Genomic DNA, 24328 nt, shown 5'->3' on the forward strand with positions numbered 1-24328 from the left:
ACAGTCCTACATTCGAATTGTTGCATCGCAATGAAATAACGTTGTGAAGAAGATGATGGTTTTCATGACAGACTAGTTTTAAGCGACCTTCAATGTGAGTTGAAAGGTGAATCAGCAAAAGGTTCGGGTTTGGGGAGCAACAAACCCGCCATTGTTATATGGAACATGTGCGAAGGTGAATGTCGTTCTTCTTCAATGAACAGTCATACCTGGACATGCTTAGAGAATGGCTGTTACCCCAGTTGCGTGACGACAGGACGATTACGTGCTGCAACAAGATGGTACACCACCTTATTTCCACAGGGAGGTCAGAGCGCTTTTAATCCAAGAACTATCATCGATCGGATGTGGAACGTATTCTGATCAGATGAACTTACCCTGGCCACCATTTTTACCGGATTTAACACTGTGTTAATTCTTCATCTGGGTATCCGTTAAAGATCAAGTGTTTGTTCCTCCTCTACCGGTGAATATTCTGGAAATGAAGCAGCGCATCTGAGCCGCCTTCCTAAATATCACCGTGGACATGTTGGGATGTGCATGGGAAGAGATGAACTATCGAGTAGATGTGTTTAGTGAGAAAAGCCGCACATATTCAGCATCTGTAATGTACTTAAGAAAATCTTTATGAGTTACACAATAAAACAAGATACGTTTTCCTACGTCAATTGCAATGTGTGTTATGATTTTATGAAACCACAATTTTAAATAACCTTGTATATTAACACAGAAGTATAGGTTTAGCGTATGGTTAAAAAACCATATCACAATATATATACAATGTAATAAGAGTGAAACATACAGCCTGTGACAATAAAGTTCAGTGAATAGTCATGTACTATGAACATAGATGAACAGTGCACGACAGTGACTTTACTGTCCTTCGAAATAGTCCCCTCCCATAACTATGCACTGCTGACATCGGCGATACATGTCCTGGAAACTTTGCAAGAATGATTCCTTTGGGATGGCGTTCAAAAGCCTCGTCATGTTTCGTTGGGTGTCAAGAATATTGTCAAATTTCTTTCCTTTCAAAGCGAGTTTGAGTCGTAGGAATAGGAAGAAGTCTGGAGGATTGAGATATGGTGTGTATGGGGGATGTTCAAGTTGCACCACCCCCTTCTTTGCCATGAACTGTTTGACGATGTTGGCGGTGTGTGGGCGAGTGTTGTCATGGACAAATACCATGAACATTGTTGTGCGTACTGGGGTCGTAACCCACGTAGACGTTTCATGAAACGGGTCAAAATTTCAATGTACCGTGCAGCATTCAACGTCGATCCCTCAGGTAGAAATTCCTTGTGGATAATGACTTGATTATCTGAAAAGGTGATGAGCATCGCTTTGATGCGTGATTTTTCGGCTCTGACCATTTTCCGACGAGGGGATCCCGGAGTACGCCATTCCGTGCTTTGGCGTTTCGTTTCAGGGTCGCCGGTCTTCCCCTCCGAGGGTTTTCAGAAACACTTTCCCGGCCTCCTCAAAAACGGGCGAACCACTCTTAAACAGTGCCTGATCTTCATAAACACGTACCAGCATCGCATGCGTTTCTTTCGATGTCTTGCCAAGCTTAAAAAAACTGTACATTGACCTTTGGTCGTTCATGTTCCTGTTCGCAGTTAAGAACCAACGCACTAAACACGCACTGTGTCAAACAGATCTTACACGGCACACACACGATGCTCAACTGAACAATGTTGAGAGCAGGTGGTCAAAACCTGCTGCTACGCAGGTCTAGCGTTGCGTGCCGCCAGTGTTGCCGGATCGACCATTCTGACTTAATTCACCGAACTTTATTGTCACAGGTTGTAACTTCACAGAATAATTATTTATAATACTGAACACAGAAAGAGTCACAATAACCATATTTTATATAATTAACGCAGTTTGTTGTAGCCAGAAAGAACTCAGATGGATCCCCTGAGAAGGCTGTTACTGGGAAATCTTGGATAATGCGGTGAACAGTTTACATTTCAGTACCACAGTTACATGCAATAAAAAGAATTTCCTGCCATTTGTAAATTAAATCTCCACTTCGGCCACAGTTTGTTCTGATCTTGTAGACAAAATATTTCTGGGGAGTTCAAAACATTGTGGCCTGTTCTGATGTACCAGAGATCGTGATTTCCGTTATTATTGTACAGGGGACGACAGTTATAATTCATCATAATGAAAAGTTAATTAATAGACAAAGAAAGGTGCAAATGACACCACAAGAGCATCGTGAAATAGTGGTTATTACTTCGAAGTTTTTGTTGCAGTGCTAGGCACAGATGCATTCGTCTACTCAGGGTTAAATGTAGCAAAAATTACAGAACATTAAGGATAATCCTTCTTGTGTAAACGTTGTGAAGCTGGTAAAACTAATGGTGGCAGTTAACATCACAAGAAAGGTTATTCCGTCATAAAGCTGAAAATTACTACAATGGCTGTATAACCCAACCCCCTTCACTCCGTCCATATTCCTCACCGTGTTTAGTGCAAAGAAATGTGCGAGGGTGTAGTAAAAACAGGATCATTCTCTTTCCCTCCGCCGTTATAAATTACTCACCTTTGTCGTCCTGAAGTCAGTCTCAAGAGTACAAAGTATTGAAACGTCTACTGGAGAACAAATATAAGTCAAAAATTACGATCGTAACTGTATTTCTTTTCTACATGTATTATGCTAGAGCCCGTGTGTAAAGGCATTTACGGGTTAGAAAGAAGCGAGTAGCAAGTATATGCTAGCCCGGACAACAGTTCCGCTGTGAGAATTGCATAAACATAACCCCTAGATCAAGTCATTAACCAAACTGTGGTCAGCGAACCGCAACGAAAATCCAAGGAACCTCATTAATAATGTAAGTTGTAAGAATTTGAGGAGTGAAATGTTGTTATAGACACACAATATATAGACTATTATACCACGTAGGTAAGTCAGTAAGTATCTGTAATGTTGCTCTAATTGTCTTTAGGTTGGCTCTATAGCGTTGTGCTCATCAGCCGCTAGATGGCACTGTTAACTACATCCGTGGTAGGTTTCAGCGTTGCGTTATCAGATCAGTACAGCTTGCGCTGTTCCGACGTAAAGATGGCCGTACTACCCTCTGTTTGCACCAAGGAAGGACATCGTTCCGTAATCCGTTTTTTGCGGTCTAAGTATGTACCAGGGACGGAAATTCATGGAAGACTTTCAGCACAATGCGCGGACAATGTTTTGCCTTAGAGAAGTGTTTACCAGTGGATTCAACAGTTCGAAAGGAGTCACACGAGCATGAAAGGTGAGGAAAGATCCGGGCGTCCATACGCAACCGTAACTGATGCTAATATTGAACAAGTGCGTGATATGATCCTGGTACACCGTCAGACCACCAAAAAAAAAAAAAAACGGATTACAGAATGCTGTTCTTCCTTCGTGCAAACAGACAGTGGCGCGAAATTGTTTACGTGGCCACAACGCGAGTTGTACTGCTCTGGTAGCGCTGAAACCTACCATAGACGTAGACAACGGTGCCATCTAGCGGCTGGTGAGCACACAACGTCATAGAGCCAACCTAAAGATAATTAAAGAAAAATTGCAGATACTTATTGGCTTGCTCTCGAAAATTTGGGGATTATGTCTTCACTATTACATAACTTACATACAGTATAATGTAACTCATGACTTGGCCGATAGATGGTACAAGTCATCAGCGAAAAAAAGAAGAAATGCTAGAAAGCAGTGTAAGTTATGTAATTGCTAGTATCCACACTCAGACCATATTTTCCTCCTCTGGTTGAGAAAATCTCGTGGATCAGAAATCCTTTCTTTTAAACTGAACATGAACTGCTCTCCCTTGAGGAAGGTAAACTAATCGAAGTATCTTGGAGGGGAGAAATTGAAAGTAATTTGAAGTACGATATGGGTGGTGAATAAGATGGAGTGGCATGTTTAGCTCCAGGATTTCCATGAATGTATCACAATTGCACGTCTCTGATCGACGTTTGGGTCCGTGACATACCTTATACACTACATTTTCTTGGAAGGAAATACTGCGTATAATGCCTTTCATGGCAGCATACCTGTGTGAGTGTACCTACAGAGACAGAGCGAATGTAGTGGCTGATCTTCGGTTCGAGTGACTACGGTTCTAAAGCGCTTGGTCTTTGGAAAACAGCACACGATCCGTCGCATTGATCCAACAACCGTGCCAAGTGAATTTCCTCAAGTAAGTTACCGGATCCACACTGTTGTAATTATTAGCCGAGTATCACACTGTTTCATAATTTCTGTGCATTTATGAGGTATCTTTATACGACGGTTGGAACTTAAATATTGACAACTATTTATTTACAACAGATACAAAAGAGTTACATGTTAGCAAATTTTACTGTCCTTCAATGTAATCACCAGCGTTGTGTATAACGCATTGCCAGTGATGTGGAAGTCGTAGTATATCTTTAGCAGAGCCTTTTCTGTTGATGGTGCGAATGGAGCGGTCTACTGCCTGTCGAATCTCCGCAACAGCTCTGAGCTCACGAATCGTCTGGTTTCGATCACTGTCCAGTAAAGCGGAAAGACCATGCACTTCTTCTTCACTGACGGTCGTAGGACGACCTTCCCGGTGAATGTCCGCCACAGTTTGCCGACGTGCCCCTGTTCTGTAAGGCAATGCAGATTCCCCGCAAGCCTCGTGAAGACCTCGATGACACTGTCGTGATGTACGACGTCCGGCACATTCAATCTTGGTTCAACTCCGCTGTTCCTGTTTGGAAAACATAGTGACAACGTTATCGCTAGCTCACAAGTGACTGTGTTTCTCTCGCTTGTGCGCACGCAGTTGATGTGGGAAGGGCGAGTCCATTTGCTCTGAGGTAAGGTAGGTATGTAAGCAACGTATGCTATCAGCGACAATCTTAGATTCCGTTGAAAAGCGTCTCCACAGCAGTGTTGCCACTATTTAAGTTCCAACCCTCGTATAAATGAAGATAAAAGAAACTTTCAATAAAAGTAAATATTAGTCCTGAATTTTACGAATAAAATAAAACAAGATATCATTAGAAAATTCTGGTTTTATTTTGTTTACTGAATGTAGTGTTATCCTTGAACATACTCCGGAGGTCTCAGAGACAAAAATGTTTGCTCTAGACGTCATAAACCTCTCATTACTTTCCCGAAGAGCTGACTGCCCAACACTTATTACTGGCGAAATTAGTTTGCATTCTAATCTATTACTGCCTAAATATTCGTGACCTAATGATAACAAATCAAACCAAAAAAAGATTATTATTATTATTATAAAGCTTACTGTCATAAACGGATGTTTATTTTTTATAGTGTTCTGGAATATATTTTTGTCTGGGAATCCATTTCATGTGCTTGTATCACTGACTTGTCAAGGCGGATTTGTGTCACTGAAGACAAACACGCGAACGCTTTGTCGTGGCCTTAAGTGAAAGAGGATAAGCGTGTTCTAGCAACTCCATTACAGTTAAAAGCAGACGGAAATGACTACGACGTAGAGAATGGTCATTAATTCTAGCGAAGGATATGAAGCCTAACTCTTTTTAGTTTCGTTTCATTTCACAAGCATTCTGTTTCCGTAATACAGGGTTGTTCCTTGCTTCAACGAAACATATCATCATGAAGAATAACAAGAAGGAGGAGGAAGGAAAAGTGTCAAATCAAGGTATCAGAAAGACGAGACAATGAACTGGCAAATAAAGTGAGCGATAACTCGAAATAAGGAAGCGTACTGGAAATAATGGCCCTGGTTTCTGCACATAATTTACTGCCTGTGCCAGCTGTCGAAGCCTTTCGCACGCCTCCGGGGCAGTAAACAATGAGTGAAAGATGAAATGTTATTGAAGAGTGTTGCGGGAATGAAAGATGATAGAGATAACCGGAGTACCCTGACAAAAGCTGTTCCATCTCCGCCTTATGAAGCAAAAATCTCACATGGATTGACCAGGATTTGAACCATGGAACCCAGCAATGAGAGGCCAGCGTGCTGCCAGCTTAGCCTTACCTATTAACCTGAAATAAACAGCTGAATAATAAATGAATTTTACGAGAATGATTAACGATACCAACAGGTGCTAACATTTTTTCTCCCACAATTTGCTTTACGTCGCTCTGACACAGATAAGTTGTATGACGACGATGGGATAGGAAAGGGCTTGGAGTTGGAAAAAAGCGGCTATGGTCTTAATTAAGGTACAGTCCCAGCATTTGCCTGGTGAGAAAATGAGAAACCATTTTCAGGGCTGCCGACAGTGGGTTCGAACTATCTCCCGAATACAAGCTCACAGCTTTACGCCCTTGAACACGTGGTAACAATGGCGGGATTGTTTTGTGATACAGGGATAAAAGCTTGCTTAGGTAAGAATATACTGAATACAACCGTAATCATTTTATACGTCTCACTATTTTTTCTATAAATAATACTGTTATTAGCTTTATGTCCCACTTACTACTTTCACGGTTTTCGGAGACGCCGAGGTGCCGGAATTTAATCCCGCAGTATTTCATTTACTTGCCAGTAAATCTACCAACATGAGGCTGACACATACCACTTGACTGAGCCAGGATCGAACCTGCGAAGTTGGATTAAGAACGCCAGCGCCTCAACCGTCTTAGCCACTCATCCCAGCACATTTTGTATTGTCTAAAACGCCGAGATGCTGAAAAATTAATCCCACAATATTAAATCTATCAAAACGGAGATTTTGTCATATTTCAATTAGCAACAGATTGGACGTGGATCCAATCCGTCACTTAGTGCTCAGAGAACCACTATTCTGAACTTTGAGCAACTCAACCAGTTGGATTAAGACAAGTTTAGAAATCGGCTTTAAATGAGGCGAATGAGGACGAGCAAGTAACCAAGGAGTTCGGTAGATTCGGCTACAAAATTGGAAGAGGTAAAATAAAAATCGTGGCTTCGTGCAAATTATTAGATCATCATGATCAACAGCCGAATGGGCCTTCATCTACAGCTTTTCCCACACCCGAAGGGTCGCGGGTGCGAACTACGTGGCACATGTCAATTTAGCCCTGTTTTAATGCCAGATGCCCTTCCTGGCGCCAACACTATTTGGAGGGACGTAATCACTATTGCGTGTTTCTGTGGTGGTTGGCAGTGTAGTATCTGAGTATGAGGAGGAAAGTGTTGGGAAAAACACCCAGTTCCAGATCCAGAAGAATTAATCAGACCCGGCCGGGAATCGAAACAGGGACCCTCTGAACCGAAGGCCTCAATGCTGACCATTCAGCCAAGGAGTCGGACAACAGCCCACTGGGTGATTGTGCTATTTATACTGGAATATGTATTTTTGTAATTAACTGAAGCTAGTGATAAGAATGAACTTGCCTTTGCCACCTGTATCATTCGGACACTACCCAATCAGATCTCATATACGTATAAATTGTTACATGCGAGGCCTGTGTTAGCTCATTTCGGTACTTCCTTGGCGGGAGCAATGAGTCAGCCGACCGGCGAGCTCCCAGCCGGCCCGGAGGGCATGGCTGGCCTTTCTGTGCATTGTTCTCGTCGGCTGGCTTGCTTGTGAGTGTGTGGGACATACAACGGGAATGTTCCGCCTGTAGCCACCTCGCGAATTTTCCGGCCCCCATCACCCGAGCTATAAAAAGGAGGGATAGCCGCGGACACTCAGAGATTGTTGGGCTCCGTGGTGGAGTCAGAGTTGGTGCTGGACTTCGGGACAATGTTGAACTCCCTCGTGGAGTCAGTGTGAGACTCAGTATGTTCGAGGTGTTGGCTGTCGCTGGTGTCCCATCGAGGTCTGAACGTGGAGCTGTGGTTGTGGTGTCGGAGAGTCCAGTGAATAGCTGGGATGGAGAGGACGGGACGGAAGACAGTGTTCTACCTTAGAGTACTGTGTGTTTGTGTATTTCTGTGGAATGAGGATCGCCGCTATTCTAATGTTCGCTGTTGTGAGTATCGTCCTGCTGTTGAATACTGTTGAGCTATTGCTGCTTAGCACTTCACTTCATATGACTCTGTGATTTACTGGACTGTCTCTGGAGTCGAACCAAGGAATTGTCATCATCCTGTATTGTTTAGCCCGTAAAACTCAGTTCAAATCCAGCGGTCTACAAACAGCTGTTGTATGAGGTGACCTACCTGGGGAAGTGCAAGTAAGCATTAGCCTTCCGCAGGTATAGCAACGGGCCGGACCGCCTGCTGTGCCGTAAGGAAGAGAGACTTGTTAATTAGTAAGTGTATCCCATTCGTGGTTGATTAGAATTGTGTGTGTGTGTGTATTTGTTGGGTAATTCTGAAAGAAACTAGAATAATAAAAATAACATCAGACACAAGTAGGAACCTTGTGTTTATTCTCAATGTTTACTATTGTAAGTTTCGTCCTTAGAATGTGCATTTAATTATTTCTCACTACTATATTAAAGACAATTTTTAGTCAACAAAAAGTCATAAACTTTATCTTCATATACGATATGTCTCAGTGATTATATAACTTGCTATTTTACCATTTTCAAATTGACAGTGTTCTCCTACATTTAATTAGAAGCGATCAAATACTGTTATGATTGTGTGTTCAATTTAAATATTTAATTTTTTATGATGGTTCAGTTTTAGCTTTGAGGATAGAGTCAGTCGTTAAACAGACTTGTTATTGAAATATGTCACAGTGACAAACAATCATGCCCTTGCAAACTGTATATCAGTTTCCACTTTGATGCTTCAAAAAGGAGTAGTAACTGCAAGAACAATTAACTGGCCGGCGACTTCACAGTGCGTGGGCAGTGAAACGGTTTGTAATATTTCAGCCGCAACATGGAACTACAAGACCGTAGCTAATTCCCTGTGTTAACTCCAATACACACACACACACACACACGCACGGTACTTTGTGGACAAGTAACATGCCAGGCACAGTTGTAACCTCACAGCATCGCCCTGTATGGGGGAAAAAATAAGCATTCAGATTACTGTAAAGCGATATAATGCATGCTTATAACTGGCATTTGGTTTATAATTACCTTCATATTTATGACTCCTTGTTCAGATTAATACACAAGGGTACGGACTTCATATCCTTATCAGATAACCCAGCAAGTTTCTACAAATATTAATATATTACCCGCAGGTTTCAAAAAAATTAATTGTTAAAAAATTTGGTTTAGATTGGTGGAACGGTATGGATTTGTATAAAAGCCGGACAGACAGACATCCTGCTTTATAGACAGTAATATTATAAAGAACAAACTCCATGACATTATTAGATTCTAAAATAGTTCCGATGGGCACACTTGGAATAGACATCGTATTGGAAAAGCTCAGCGTATAGGGTCTAAGGACACTGGAAGCAGTCACGCTATGTGAAAGCCGCCTTAGGTATATCAAAATATACAAGACCGAGATTAGCCTATGAACTAGCCAAATATCCTTTCTTTATAGAAGACCTGCTACTGAAGATTACTCTGTCTTGCACGGAAAACCGGCAAAGATTACTGCACGAAAGAGAGAGATGTAAGATCTTGCCCAGTTTCCACACGATGTTTGAACAGATCATGGTCCGACAATAATTAGGAACTTTGATATCTTGTGAACTCGTTGGCAGTACATGAATACTATCGAAATCTGAGAAAAAAACAGGTGCTTTCACTACTCCAATAGCAAAAACGTATGTGAACTCTGTGAACAACTCTGTGATCGTAACATGTAAAAATAGAGTATACATCTCTTGTGAATTTTTGTTCTGTAACCTGAAGTGATCGGAATATGAAAGTGTTTATGGTGTGTTAGCAGGAATTATTAGAGTCTGGATGTTGAGGCTGTAATAGGTCAGAAAGCAAACCAACTTACCAGGTAGAAACTGTCACCTACCCGCTCTCTCATAGTGCAGCGAGAGTAACAAAAATTGTAGGGGTTCTAATAGTCCGCGATCCTACTGTTTATGCAATCCTCATAGCAGAACTGTTGTCCGGGTAGAGTATACTTTCTATTTGCTTCAGTATGTTTGCATTCTAATCTATTACAGTCCAAACTTCCGGACTCTACCCATTATACACAACTTCAATAAATTAAATTAAAGAACAGATACAAAGAAGAATATTCAAAGGAAATTTTCATATAAAATAACAAAAATCGAACAATTCGAAAACAAACTCATTGCGGATGATCGTAGTGTACAAAAGTGACAGCAGTTGAAACAGTTGCAATATTTAATGTTTGCTACTGAATGTCTCCTGACAGTAGGAAATCGCTTTACTCGAGTTCATTAAAACAGATTTAGAAAGCTGTGAGGACAGAATGGAGAAGGAACATTTCTTTCTTTTTCTTCTGAACTACGTATAAACTAACAAAATTTGCAACAACTTTCCTACGCATTAAAGCCAGCACAAAGTTTTGCCGAAGGAGGAGAAAAAAGTTCGTGACGAAAATGGAAGGATAATATCCACCACTGGCAGTCGCACAACCCAGCTGCCTATAAAACACATTACAGAGTTTGAAAGTACATTACGAGGAGGGAAGTTTTTATTAAGACGGACACTACATGTCGTGGTTAACACGTGGCGTGTTCACGAAATAAATTGATCCTTTTTTGTAGCTCAGCCTGTAGGCTACAAAAATGGAGCAGGTTTGGACACTTTTCTAGCCCATGTATTCGTACAAAACAACTAAAACAGAAATAAACTAGCAACTATTAAAAGTTCGGCAACAGTAAAATTTTTGCACTCGGTACTGGAATAGATTTCCATAACTCGAGAAATACTGGGCATATTTTTATGCCATATTGACTGGTGCCTAGACACAGGGGTAGCGAATCTATGACACGCGAACACGACTTCTATGGCTCGTCAGACAACATACTAACATACTTTACTCTTTTTTAAATATGTAATAGATAGGTCGTGCCGCCTCTGTGGTGTAGTGGTTAGTGTGATTAGCTGCCACCCGCGGAGGACCGGGTTCGAATCCCGGCTCTGCCACGAAATCTGGAAACTTGTACAAGGGCTGGAACGGGGTCCACTCAGCCACGGTAATCAACTGAGTAACGGGAAGTTCCATTCCCACTTCAGCCTTCCTCGAAGTGGTTTTCCGTGGATTCCCAATTCTCCTTCACACAAATGCCGGGATAGCACCTAACTTAAAACCACGGCCACTTCTTTCCCCCTTCCTTGTCTATCCCTTCCAATATCTCCATTCCCCATTAGCCTTCTATTCAGTATAGCAGGTGAGATCACTTGAGAGAGGTACTGTTCCTCCGCCCCAGTTGTATCCGTCCGACCCAAAGTCTCACGCTCCAGGACACTGCCCTTGAGGTGGTAGGGGTGGGATCCCTCGCTAAGTTCGACCAAAAAAAAAACAACTCTGGATGGTAACGGATTAAGGAAGCAACATAGCGTGTTTTAACATAATAATGAATTCTGTGGCCAAAGTGTTTCACATTTTATTTAATATAAAATATACCTTATTCTTAAAATTTACCAGTTTTTGAAACGTAATTTTCAGTGATGTTAGAAAAATAATATTATGTAACACACAGTCGAATGGGTTTATATAATATTATGGAATGTAAATGAAGTCAAATGAGGAATCGGGGAGGTTGTTATGATGATTTTAAAGGAAAATAACAAATGACACACAAGACAGTACAATGCAATAAACAAGACCTTAACCGACACGGTAGTCGGAAACGTTTTGCCATCCCTGGCCCATCTGCCGTGGAAAATCATTATTATCATCACCATCATCATCATCATCATCATCATCAATCATCACTGATCTGCATTTAGGGCATTAGCCCTGATGGCAAATACCCCATTAGTTCTTTACCTAGCCTTTTCTTAAAGGATTTTAACGAACTTAGAATTTTATTGAATATTTCCGTTGAAAGACACATTTATCATGCAGTGTTAGACTCACAGTGCTAGACAATCACGACCACGATTGCACTGCACATTTGCATTTTGACATAAATATACCTTTGTGTAACGAAATAGTGTCATGTAAAAACATGTGTGACGCGATGTTACCTAGCAACAGTACCTTGATAGTTGCACAGGCCGTGGAACTGTATGTCACGGCCACACATCAATACTTCACATCACAGCCTGCACGGTTGCTAAGTAACATCACCTCATACATTTTACTGATAGCCAAATTTATGATCATTTGAATTTCTCAAAGGAATTTTAATGCTTAAAATATTTCTTAGCATACGAAGTCGCCCCGTAATACGAAAAATGTAAAATCAAACTAAAAAGCAAATTTTGAAAATCACATTAGGTCTAAATACAGTTCCGGAAAATCAGCTTAAAATCGCTTGTTTCTTTGCTTGTTCTCTTTTTATTCAAATCCTAGCCAAATTAACTTATTTGCTTAATTATTCCTGTAATTTGTCCCTGGTTCAACACCCTTTTTTTGACGTTTTGAAAAAGTCCACACCGAACGTAGTTATAAGGGCTTAAGGAAAAGACTGCATTGATTCACATTAGCGCTTGTAGTGGCAAAGAAAGGCAAACTGCTATTGCAATCGTCCGGCTCCATGGCTTAATTGTTAGCGTGCTGGCCTTTGGCCACAGGGGTCCGGAGTTCGATTCCCGGTAGGGTCGGGAAATTTAACCATCATTGGTTAACTCCACTGGCACGAGGGATGGGTGTATGTGTCGTGTTCGTCATCATTTCAACTTCATCACGACGCGCAATTCGCCTACGGGAGTCAAATCGAAATACCTGCACCTAGTGAGCCGAACATGTCCTCGGACACTCCTGGCACTAAAAGCCATACGCCATTTTTTTGCTAATGTAATCGACCAGATAACGATGATTAAGAAAAGGATTGTAATTTTTAGGAATAAATGAAGAGTATGTTCTCATATTTTATTATAACTGTATTTACCTAAAATTCGTGCCTCATATACCCAGAATGTTTTCAACATTGAGTTGCTTGCAGGAAGGGCTACAACTGTGGATTTTTTATCTTGTGATAACTTCAGTCTTCGTTACTACAGAATGATTGAAATCTTGAATTGAATTGTACATATTGGAGCACAGATTTATGATTGTACTTACTCCTTGTGTTGAGCGGGATCCTTGGGGTACCTCAGTCTGAGATTACGACGGATGTCGTTCGTTTCATTCATTCGACGACTGTTGGAAAGTTTGGCAGGCAGCAACATTGCAGTCTCTGTGGATAAGAAAATTACCAAACATTTAGCTCAATTTATCTGCATGCAGACATGTTGAAATATGTAATGTTTTGAACATCACAATATGTACAAAATTAACAAACAGTGTAATTAACTGGAAAGATGTATGTATATTTAATTGATGATAGGTCATTTTAAATTATTATGTTTATATAGAGGGTTTTCTTAGTCATCCATTTCACATTATCATCTCATTTCTTTGTATCACAGCAATAACGTATTCTGAACGAACTAATTCTTGAGTAAGGTATTACAACATCACCCGTATTTAGAGCTTGCAGTAAATTTCCAGTAGCCAAGGTCAGATGACGGGACAAGACATGCTAATTTTAGCCATTTACCAGGAAAATAACGTTATGAAGCTTGCAATATTGCTTACCCCACTCCATATTCTGAAGAGACAGTTATAACTTGTTAACTCCAACTTTTCGAAGTTCGCTACATGACGCTCGATTGCCCGCGAACGTTCAACCTATGTGATTGAACATTACGAAACTAGTTGATGGATATACAACGATGGATATGAGAAGGGATAGAAAATCGGATCTTATTGGACCATGTGATACGGTAGAACATTGGAGGAGGGCTAAATGTCTTTCTTTTACATCGGAGAACGTCTTGACATTGGAGAAGGTCTTAACTGCTGAAGGTTTTATCATTGTTCACTTCGCATCTGAGTAGAACACTACTCAAAATTACTCTCAATGTGACCTGGTTATCTCAATCACGAGATATAAAGTCAACGAGAGACCGGTTTTGACTTGTCTAGAACAGGATATATCTTCGTCATGTATTTAATTACGCTACAATTCTGTAATATGGAAGATTGCAAGTGTATTCACTCCATGAACGTAACCCAAGGTGGTTTTGATATTGAAATCAAGGCTCATTGCTACATTATGTAATGAGTATCATAGGACGCGTTAAAGTTAGGAAAGTCGTAGTCCAATTAGTGGGCTATGCACAAATCAGAAATAGAACTGGTACCTACAACGAGAGACAACGACGCCTGTACGACAGGCCCATCAAACATCAGCTGCTACATCGAACGTGTCCAGATAACAGAGTCTGGTGAGCTAATGGCGTAAATTACTGCAAGTCTCCACGTAGCAGTTCATTTTCTTAAATTATTTCATTCAATTTTCCTTTTGTTCAGTTTTCGTAAATACGCCGTCACGTTTTTCATCATAATAAATAGTTATTTTAACTGGTACTTTCTGAAATTCTTATTAATGGTCCTTAATTTCCAAGTTGGCGTGTACTTAATGGTTAGTGTTCTGTCGCCCCACCTGTGGGAGTATTTGAGTCGCATTACCTATGATTATTATTAATATTAACTTTCAGCTATCGTCTTCAAGTCATAAGTTTGAAGGCTGGCGCCCATGGGATCTTGTTTATGGAGAAGTAAGTGAGCGAGTATTTATATTAATATTAAAGTGAACCGCCACGTCACATATTGTCACATATCTGTGGGCAAGGCTGGGTACGACACAAATGAATGAAAGGTTTGAAGTAAGAATATAAAGCAACACCGCTAGAGGTAGAGAATGAATGGGACTTATATGACAGAAAATGCCCCCTAATGTCAACTTTCAATTTTATCACCAAACATCAGGACCATCCCATGAAGAAGTTATCCTATTGATAACTACCGTGAAAAACGCAAAAGCCCTAGGACGGGATGGAGTGTCTTTTGGAAAATAAAAGGAATTTCACGGAAAGGCTGTACCGTGCTCAATGAAGTTTCTCACTGATATTATCTGCACAGACCATGTTTCATCTGGGTGGTTATCCAGGGTCAATGTACATATTTTTAAGAACAAAGGTTACCCGCAGACTGTTCTAATTATCCACAATCCGACTCCTGCCACATACCTTGAAATATTTTGAGCGAATCCCTTGGCGATATCGTCAAACATGCCACAAATCAATGTGGATTTGTCAAGGGATGTGGGGATCACATTCATATTTCAGCTCACGTAATGATGGAGAAGCATCGGGGGAAACAAAAACCACTTCATCTTATATTACTTGCTTTGGAAGAGGCTTTAGATCTTGTACTACATCAACTGATTTAGTACGTCCTCCGCAACTATGAATAAGTGGGTTAAAATGCTGTATGTCAATCGAGTTCATTGCTGTTTCTTCGTGACAGTCGGCGTACTCCAGGGATCAGAACTCTCTCCACTTCTATTCATCTTGATCATGGACACTATTGACTTCTGTGGACCTTTCTCTATACCGACGAAGTTATGATTTCTACCACCGCAACGAAATATTAGCAAGATCAAGATGAAGCATGGCATGATAGCCAAAGCCACTTTGTTTTTCGCCTGAATCAGCAGAAAACCGAATACTCAGAAACCTGCCCAACTCCAGGTTGATGGAGTTACTTTATGCAAAGTAGATAGTGTTGAGTACCTTGGATCCCGTATGAAGAATGATAGTTGCATCGACTATAAAGTAAGGGCAAGGATGCGTTCTACATGAAAGCGATGGAGGAAGGTCAGAGGAACTTTGTGTGGAAACGCGAATGTCAAATCGGCCAAGGTCCATGGCGAATCGGACAGTGGTACAAGCACTTAGTGCTGGACGATCAACAGAAGTGCAGAACACTCCCTCCTGAACATCAAAATGCGAATGCTAAGATGGACCTTGGAAATTTCCTTTTTTGACACAAAACCGATGACACCATCAGTCGGCAGATTAGTGTAGCACCAATTAGTGAGAAGTTACGCCAATGCCGGCACAACATCAGCGTCCAGCACCATTGCAAGCATTGCTATCATCTCGATGTACAAAGAAGAACTCATGGGCATCCAAAACGAGATATGTGAGAAATACAACTGCGACCCCAAGATAGAACAAAAAGAATCAAGGGACTTTCAAGGATCCATAAAACCCACCCGGCACCTGCCAGACGTCACTAAGAAGAATGTCCAATCTTACCACTTTTCCAAGTTAGAGAGGTCAGAACTTGAGTAGTAGACGGCAACACTGCAAAGCTGAACTCCACGGCCTATAATATTTATCTCGAGTACCCTCCAACCATTGTTCTCACCTGTTTGTACAAAAAATAATGCAATATCGCTACTTCCATGTTTGTAACCTATAGAGTCTGACGGCCTGGATGTTGGCTTCTTAAAACAACAGCCATCACCAGGTTACGTCTAACATACGAATAGGAAATATTCAGTCTATTCAGCCTTCATTTCCGTGCAGTAAAGTCGGTTTGGAAGCGGACCTTATTGTGTGTAATTTTAATCGACAGTCCGATGGCTGGTCGGATCCCCAATAACTCCACCATCAGTTGTCTCTGGAGACAAGTACTTCGGTAATGCTTTCCTCACCGAGTAAGAAGGTGTTATTACATTGCAATCTGCTAAGTCCAGTGTAGTGTCTACCCCAACCAACCCTAAGGTCAGTAATTTTACATTATTCACAACAAGGAACGATCGATTTGGCTGCGTGGTTTGATTCACATAGATTTGCACTCGGAAGATAGTGGGCCTGGAGCCGTGACGATGTGCTCTGTAGTTTCTCATTTTTTCACCAAGAAAATGCTGGATCTGTATCTTAATTCTGACCACAAATCCTTTCCAGTTCCTTCTTATACCATCGATACCATAAGACATATCATTATCGGTACGATGTAAAGTAAATAACGTAAGCGAAGCATAACGGGGACTGGCTGCATAATAAATAGCATTACTATCCAGTGGCACCTTCTGGTCCAGTGAGGAAAGCAATGGCGAACTACCTCACTCCTCATCTTGCCTAGTACGCCTCATTTAGGCTCTGCCATTGGTTTTGTGGTTTCCCTATAGCTGCATAGCCTTTGGTAGTGCTATTTGAGAATCCAACCAGCCTCTGGGCTGATGACCTAACAGACAGACATCATTGTCCATTGTCAGAACCAAGGACGAAAATAAGACAGGTCGATGTAACTTGTAGAGTCCGGATATTTGGGCATTAATAAGTGAGAATGCAAATCAATTTACGTGTTAGGAGCTGTCGTCCACCCACTCTTCCTTAATGCAGCGAGAGTAATATAACTTGTAGGGGTTCTAATAGGCCGGGACCCTATTGTTTATGGGGATATCATAGCAGAACTGTTATCCGGGTAGAGTATACTTGTTATTTGCTTTAGTATGTTTACATTCTAACCTATTACAGCCTAAACATCCGAGATCTAGGTATAAGTAACAAATCTGTTCTAATGTAAACCATGAGACATAGGGGACTGTAAAACTATACCTCACTAGAAATGACTCATTAGCAATCAATTATTTCTTTTCATGAACTTCGTATTATTTCAAAACAGAATGCACTTGGATCAAGAAAATGTTATTCTTCCCAAGTTTCCATTTCACTCTTTTGGTCCATTCGGTGTTGTGATTTAGACCCACCGTACTGACACCTATACATTTGGGAGACAAACGAAAGGACACAGATAAGTTGGTCATCATCAATAAAGCATTTCCACCAAGCAATGTGATTTTCCACTTGGTTTGCGAATCTACTACACTAAGTGTAATGATTCTCGCCGATAATTTAGGTGTTCCTGAATAATGATTCACGCCGAGCCATGATTGATGTACGCACTTACAACCTAAACTGATCGATACGAATAGCCAATTCTATCTGAGCAAGGCATCCATCAAAGCAATTGGTTTGAGTATGAAGGCTTCTATTGATTCTCACAGCGCCTCTGGAACATTTCAAGTCGTTACAAGGACAGCAGCATGAAGCATGATTAATTGTCATTTACCCTTTAAACTTCTCGTAAACTAAATATTCAATACTTGCAACTCGAGTTGCACAACTTGCCTCACTGCTATGTTTAGATTTGAGCCTGACATTCATCCACAAAATTTCAGCGAGTTTTTGATATCACTTCCTCATGCAAACGTGCAAACCCACCCCACCATGCCATATGCCTCAGACATTATCTGGGAACACCTAGCTACACTATAAATAGTAAAGGCAAGTTTCTAGGAAAGTTCTCTGCCGGGCAAAACGCTCCTTGGAGACTAACCTATAAGATCACAACACAACCACTCCATATAGAAGAACTGTGATTAAAACTACCATTGCCACTACGACACAATACCAAACTTCACATCAAGCGAATGTATGGATATAATTTTACTGATCCGACGGCGTGATGACGTCAGAATGGACGAATTCTGACTGCGAAGTGCGGCATACCATGACGCGCTCCTTATTAAATGTTATAAAACCATTAAAAATGGCAGGAAAAAACTACTATGACAGGCGTATCAAGCCGAGTGATCTGACCTACGAATAACGAATGTTGCGGAGCAGAACAGGTCTTCTAGATACGTATATTTATGGCCACTTTGTCTGTAATGAATTATTATTTCCTTCTTGATATAGTTTTGAACGTTAAAATTTGAGCTTTCAGATAAGATCAAAATGTGAAAAGTGAATTTTAATACATATATTAATCACGGAAAGCCCATTCGTAAATTCCCTTAAAATACACTATATGTGAATTCTGAATAATTCGTAATATTGTGTACGGCTTATGATCCAAGTACAGGCATGTGCATGTAGCTGTTAAATTGTTTCATGCGAATTTGAAACATTTATGTCGGAACTTTAAGATTATTCTCGCCGGTAGCTTATGAAGAATATTTATGTACCACTTAGAATTTCTAATGATTTATGACCAGCTACTGACAAAGTGTCTGTGACACTGATATGGCATGCATAAAGATAAGGTCTTAATAGCCGCTGTCTCACAGTCGACCGCCACCCATGGAGATACTTCAGATGGCTTATCATTCACGTCCACCTAAAGCCATATAAGTACCGTAGTTAACTACATCAACAATTACTATTACTTCTTGGTGTGCACCAGAACACAGCATTTTCCTTCAGAGAATTAACATAGTTTATAAGTTTATAGTCCCCTCAAGAACGATCCATATAACTTAAAGTAGAATACTACAGGTCCCACCAAATGTTTAAGGACACCTGCATATTTCATAAACATGATTCCTGTGCTTAAACTTTTAGTCTCAGGCATGCGATTGTTTACAGGGAACTAGAACGTATCTAGAGGAAAATTTGCTGAAATTTTCATTCTTTGTTTCGATGTTATTAAAGTTTTTGTTTATAATAATTGGAAAGAAAACAGCTATTATTAATACTTGACGAGATCTGGACAGTACAATATGGGAATTACAGTAATGATTTTTGCTGTGGAGAAACACATATATCTATAGAATATTTATAATTGTAATAGAGAAAAAATATATGTCCATTTAAAAATATCCCCCGTTCTATAGCTAGCAACAGAACCAGAGAAAGTGGTAAACAAGCAAACATTACTGGACCTTGGATGGACAGGAGACCCCTCAAGCTACCGAGATCATTTGTGTGGTACGTTGTAGCGGGATATCTACAGTACAACGTAACACTAAAAAGACGTCTATAGTTTCAGGGTTCTCCTGTCCAGCCAATGTCAAGGAATGTTTGCTTTTTTACCACTTTCTGTGGTTGTATTGCGAGCTATTAAACGGGGGATATTTTTAAATGGAAACATATTCAGTTGTTCTATTACAATTATAAATATTGTTCAGGTATCTGGTTTTCTCCATAACAAAGATTATTCATGCTATCCCGATACTGTACTGTCCAGAGCTCCTCGCGTATTAAAAATAGCTATTTCCTTTCCAATTATTACGAACAAGAACTTCAATAACTTCGAAGCAAAGAACGATATTTTAATGAACATTCCAGCAAATGTTCCTCTAATTATGTTATAGATCCCGGCAGACAATCGAATGCCTGAGACTAAAAGGACAGGAATCATGTTCATGAAATATGCAGGTGTCTTTAAACTTTTGGTAGGACCTGTAGTACTAACTTTGAAATGGAAAATATAGTACATGTTTGCGGCCTTCATTAGGCCCTATTCCGACACACATTAAAGTACCAGAAATGGATAAAATAATTAGGGAAACAAATGGAGTAGGCTGAAATGACTTAAATAATTATCAAGGAAATGTTACGTAAAAATGTTCATCTTGATGCGGGGTGACTTTAAAAATTGGTATAATCAGTTTAAAAAAATCTACGTCTTGGCACTTGATCTTATAGTCATCACATGCATTTTGGAGAAGAATTAGGTCTTATGAGATCAATTTTATTGCCGTATAAATTAAAGCCAAACAACTGATGGTGCAACAAACTTACAGGGTGACCCGAAAGTCCGTTAACAGTTGATGAGGTAATACTTCACGGAATATTGAAGGTAGAGAGGTAATAATTGACACACACGATTGATATGACATGTGGTTTTATTGACATCAGAATAAAAATACAAATGAACAACAGATGGCGCTGGACAGCAACACGTTAAGTTAGAATGGCCACACATCCTTGATAAGACATTGGGTTTTACTGACACCAACAACGAGTGCACAAGCAAGCCAACAGATGGCGCTGGACAGCAACATGTCTGTGATGCCGCATGAGACCCGTGTACCGTATAAAAGGAACTGTCGTGAGAGAGCGATCGCGGCATGTCATGCTTGGCGTCGCCGCTCCCTCGGCCTCAGTCCGTGTGATTATCTGAAGTCGCAAGTCTACCGCGATCGTCCGACCTCACGTTGGACGCTAAAATACAACATCTGACGGCTATTTCTCACCATACCAACGGATACGCTGTATAGTGCTGTTCACAACATTGTCCCTCGACTACAGGTGTTGATTTATGAATGACGGCCGACATTCTGAGCGTGTCTTATAAAGAACATCTTCTTTGCTGTACTTCGATTGTTATGCTAATTATCGCTTGTGTATCGTATGAAGCGTCATATGTTAGTCATTTTCTGTACTTTACTTTGATGTCAACAAAACCCCATGTCATGCCAATCATGTGTGTCAATTATTACCTCTCTAACTCCAATATTCCGTGAAATATTGTCTCGCCAAATGTTAATGAACTTAAGGTCACCCTGTACGTTGAAAAGTAATTATGTAAACAAAGCTTTCACTTTGAGTCAACACGAAACATTGCTCGGCTAGATGTAGTTAAGGGAGTTTTATGTATATTCAGTACAGAACATTATGAGTACGATATTCACAAACTTAGTTTTAAAAATCAAAAGATTTTGAAGAAGGTCATTAAAACTGTATCACTTTTGCTGAACATTTAATTTTTTATCACAAAATCTTCGTGAAAATAAGAGATGTATTTACTTTTTCTTGAAACCTTTATAAAACTAGAATGTAAGATTTTAAAATCGGTGGAAATAAGAGTGAACGTTTATGAACTGGGGAGTCCGTGTCCGTGTCCGTGTCCGTGTCCGTGTACGTTGAAAAATGTTTGAATCTGAACCGCCCACCGTTGTTACCTTACCGACATGAAGAAATCCTCAATCAAGGTAAAAATCTCACTGTAGATATCTGGAAAAAGATGGAGCGGGGGGGGGGATATTTTTTATCGGAGGTTTCTAGCCTTCTACACATCTACAATTATATGTTTACAGTTTGAACAAGATAACATTTCTAGACGTTTTATGAAATGGTCCAATACACGCCAATGTAGCGATTCAGCAGATCCTATCCTTTTTTTAATCTCAAAGATCGCAAGATCATAATGTAAAAGAAAAAACTCAGCTATAGTAAGAACAGAAAAAAGAAAATCCTCAACCCCAATGCATCTAATGCACTCCTTTCACTTACCTTTCGAACAAGGATATAATTATTGAAAATAAGTGCAATGAGTTAAATGTCATACGAAATAAAGTTACAATGCATTAAAAGGAAATGGACTGTCCTTAACAACTTTTAGGTATATACTATATGTACTGAGCACGACCTAATAGGGTGAGGGTTTATTTCGAGAAGAAATATTTCTTTAAAATCCTTAACAAATACTTCTAACAATATCATGTAAACACAGGCTCATCAGATAGTCCTAGGTCTTGTTAGTGGTAACCCTCCATCCAATTAGAAGTCTTGTCACGGACGAGTTATCAAAGGGTAACTGGCAGCAGCAGGTAAAGAGAGAGAAGGCAAACAAGGTTCATAGATGACCTTCCCAAAGTTCATTTCAGACGCCTGAACTTGGTTCTTCCCAAACAGAATTGTTAGATCCAATACGACTGTTTGGCGGACTCAACTTGTGTGTCTTGGTAGGTTAATGTCAGACGAACAAATTCATACGCTGCGTACTGTTCGCTGGACGCTATCTCTTAGTGAAGACGGTAAAGACTTATGCAAACACCTGCTAATGTTGAACTGCACCAACATACATTCCACCCTTCGGAAGATTCATGTTACATCATACAGTATTTATATTTCACATTTCCGTTTGTCAAATCCTCCATAAAACAGCAAGCTTTCTTGTTTGCTTTCATATTTGGATTTATATCTTAAATAGCAATTTAGCCATTTAAGGAGGGAGACCTAGCTTAACACGGGGAAAATATGCCAATATTCACTCGATTGGTATATATGCTACAAACGTTGTTGACAAATGCTGCACATATCCCAGTATTGGCATGCTTAAGAGCAATCAGAAGCAACTTCAATAATGTCAAAATTCTAATTATACCATTTTCAAATAAAATGTTCAAAATTTCCGGCCTTTTTAACAATATATCACGGTTTCCTTCATAACCCTCTTACTGATTCACGGATAATTATGAATGTTTCAGAGTTTCCTCCCATAATGTTGTACTACAATCTAAACCTCGTTCAGATCAATAGGATTTAAATTATATTTTATATAACATTTTTGTTTTAAAAACTATAAATACTTTCTGGTGTTCGGATTAAAAACACGACAAAAAATCCAAATCACAGTCTATGTTGATGATTGAGGTTCATTTTGTAGCTGGAAGTTTGATACACACTTTAAAAAAGGAAAAGTACGAAAATTCTTATAAACTTGGAATTTATAATGGAGACAGTGATGTATTGATAAAAGGTGGGACATTTTGAACATTTTATTTTAAAATATTAAAATTATTAAAATTCTGACATTATTAAAGTTGTTTCTGGATGCTAGGAAGCATGCCAATACTGAGATATGTGCAGTAATTGTCAACAACAATTGTAGCATATTCAAAAATCGAATGAATATTAACCTATTTTTTTTCTTTGTTAAGTCAAAGTCAATGATTTCAAGACGAAAATAATGTTATTAGGGAAGAACTGTAAAAGAAATCGCATGTCTCAGGATGGGAATAAAATGAGAACAATTGAAATAATGTGCTAATAACTATCATACATTATTAAAGCCATTTTTCTAAAACAGCAATAATGGTTATACTATAATTGTGGTTTTCAAATTACAGTCTATATCGGTACACAATGTTGAAGCAATAATTGGTAACATTCCAGAACTAACATTATATACTAGTGGACCCGCAGCATTCCTTAAAAATAGGTCAGTGAACTCGTCTTGATATGAATGTCGCAGTCATTTTGTTTTGCTTCACTTTTTCAATAATTTTACGGACATTTAATACCGATAATGTAGTTTCTAACATTTCTTTCATTACAGTATTTAACTGTGCTTCGACCATTCGGCCGTATGGATCTTAACATTTTCAAACGATCTTGCCCGAGATAGGGCAACATACAACTGTCAGTGACTGAATACTGGATCGGGTTAGTAGACACCCACTTTTTAAAGCTTTCGTCCGTGCGCTTTATTAATGGACATACAGAAGGTTAGTCGACTTGATACTGTCCCGTCTCTACGTACGTAGAATGTTTTCTATTAGCAGCATGTACTTTATTAGGAACGTTCTGCCACCTGTTGAGTATATTCAGAAGCTGGGGAAGGTAAGAGAATCAAAGAGTATCTAGCAGAGAATAGTAATCTTCCATTATCAGTGGAAGTGTATATTCTCTAGCCTGACAAGTAGTAATCGAACATTGCGTCATGTAATGACATTACTAAGGATGAAAATCATATACATCAGAATATTAATGAAAGTGTTAGTCCTTAGCAACAAAAATGTATTGCGGGTTAGGGTAAGTCTTCGTCAGCAAGTACCGGAGTGATCATTAGATTATTTGCTTTTATGATTACTCAAAGTTGGCTGAACCTAGAGACTTTCCAATCAATCAATCAATCAATCAATCAATCAATCAATCAATCAATCAATACTGATCTGC

The 24328-nt window shown here is 39.8% G+C and overlaps 1 protein-coding gene across 1 annotated transcript in view; it reads right to left on the bottom strand.

The window, feature by feature from the left end:
• The window catches only part of LOC136886831 (somatomedin-B and thrombospondin type-1 domain-containing protein), a 312236-nt gene that overhangs the window by 39570 nt on the left and 248338 nt on the right, over nucleotides 1–24328 (bottom strand). Inside the window, exon 3 of the mRNA XM_068230457.1 lies at nucleotides 13023–13137. Within this exon, the coding sequence (XP_068086558.1) occupies nucleotides 13023–13137 (115 nt within the window). The remainder of the gene's footprint in view (nucleotides 1–13022; nucleotides 13138–24328) is intronic.

This window comes from Anabrus simplex, chromosome X, assembly GCF_040414725.1.
Source record: "Anabrus simplex isolate iqAnaSimp1 chromosome X, ASM4041472v1, whole genome shotgun sequence".
Taxonomy (NCBI): Eukaryota; Metazoa; Arthropoda; class Insecta; order Orthoptera; family Tettigoniidae; genus Anabrus; species Anabrus simplex.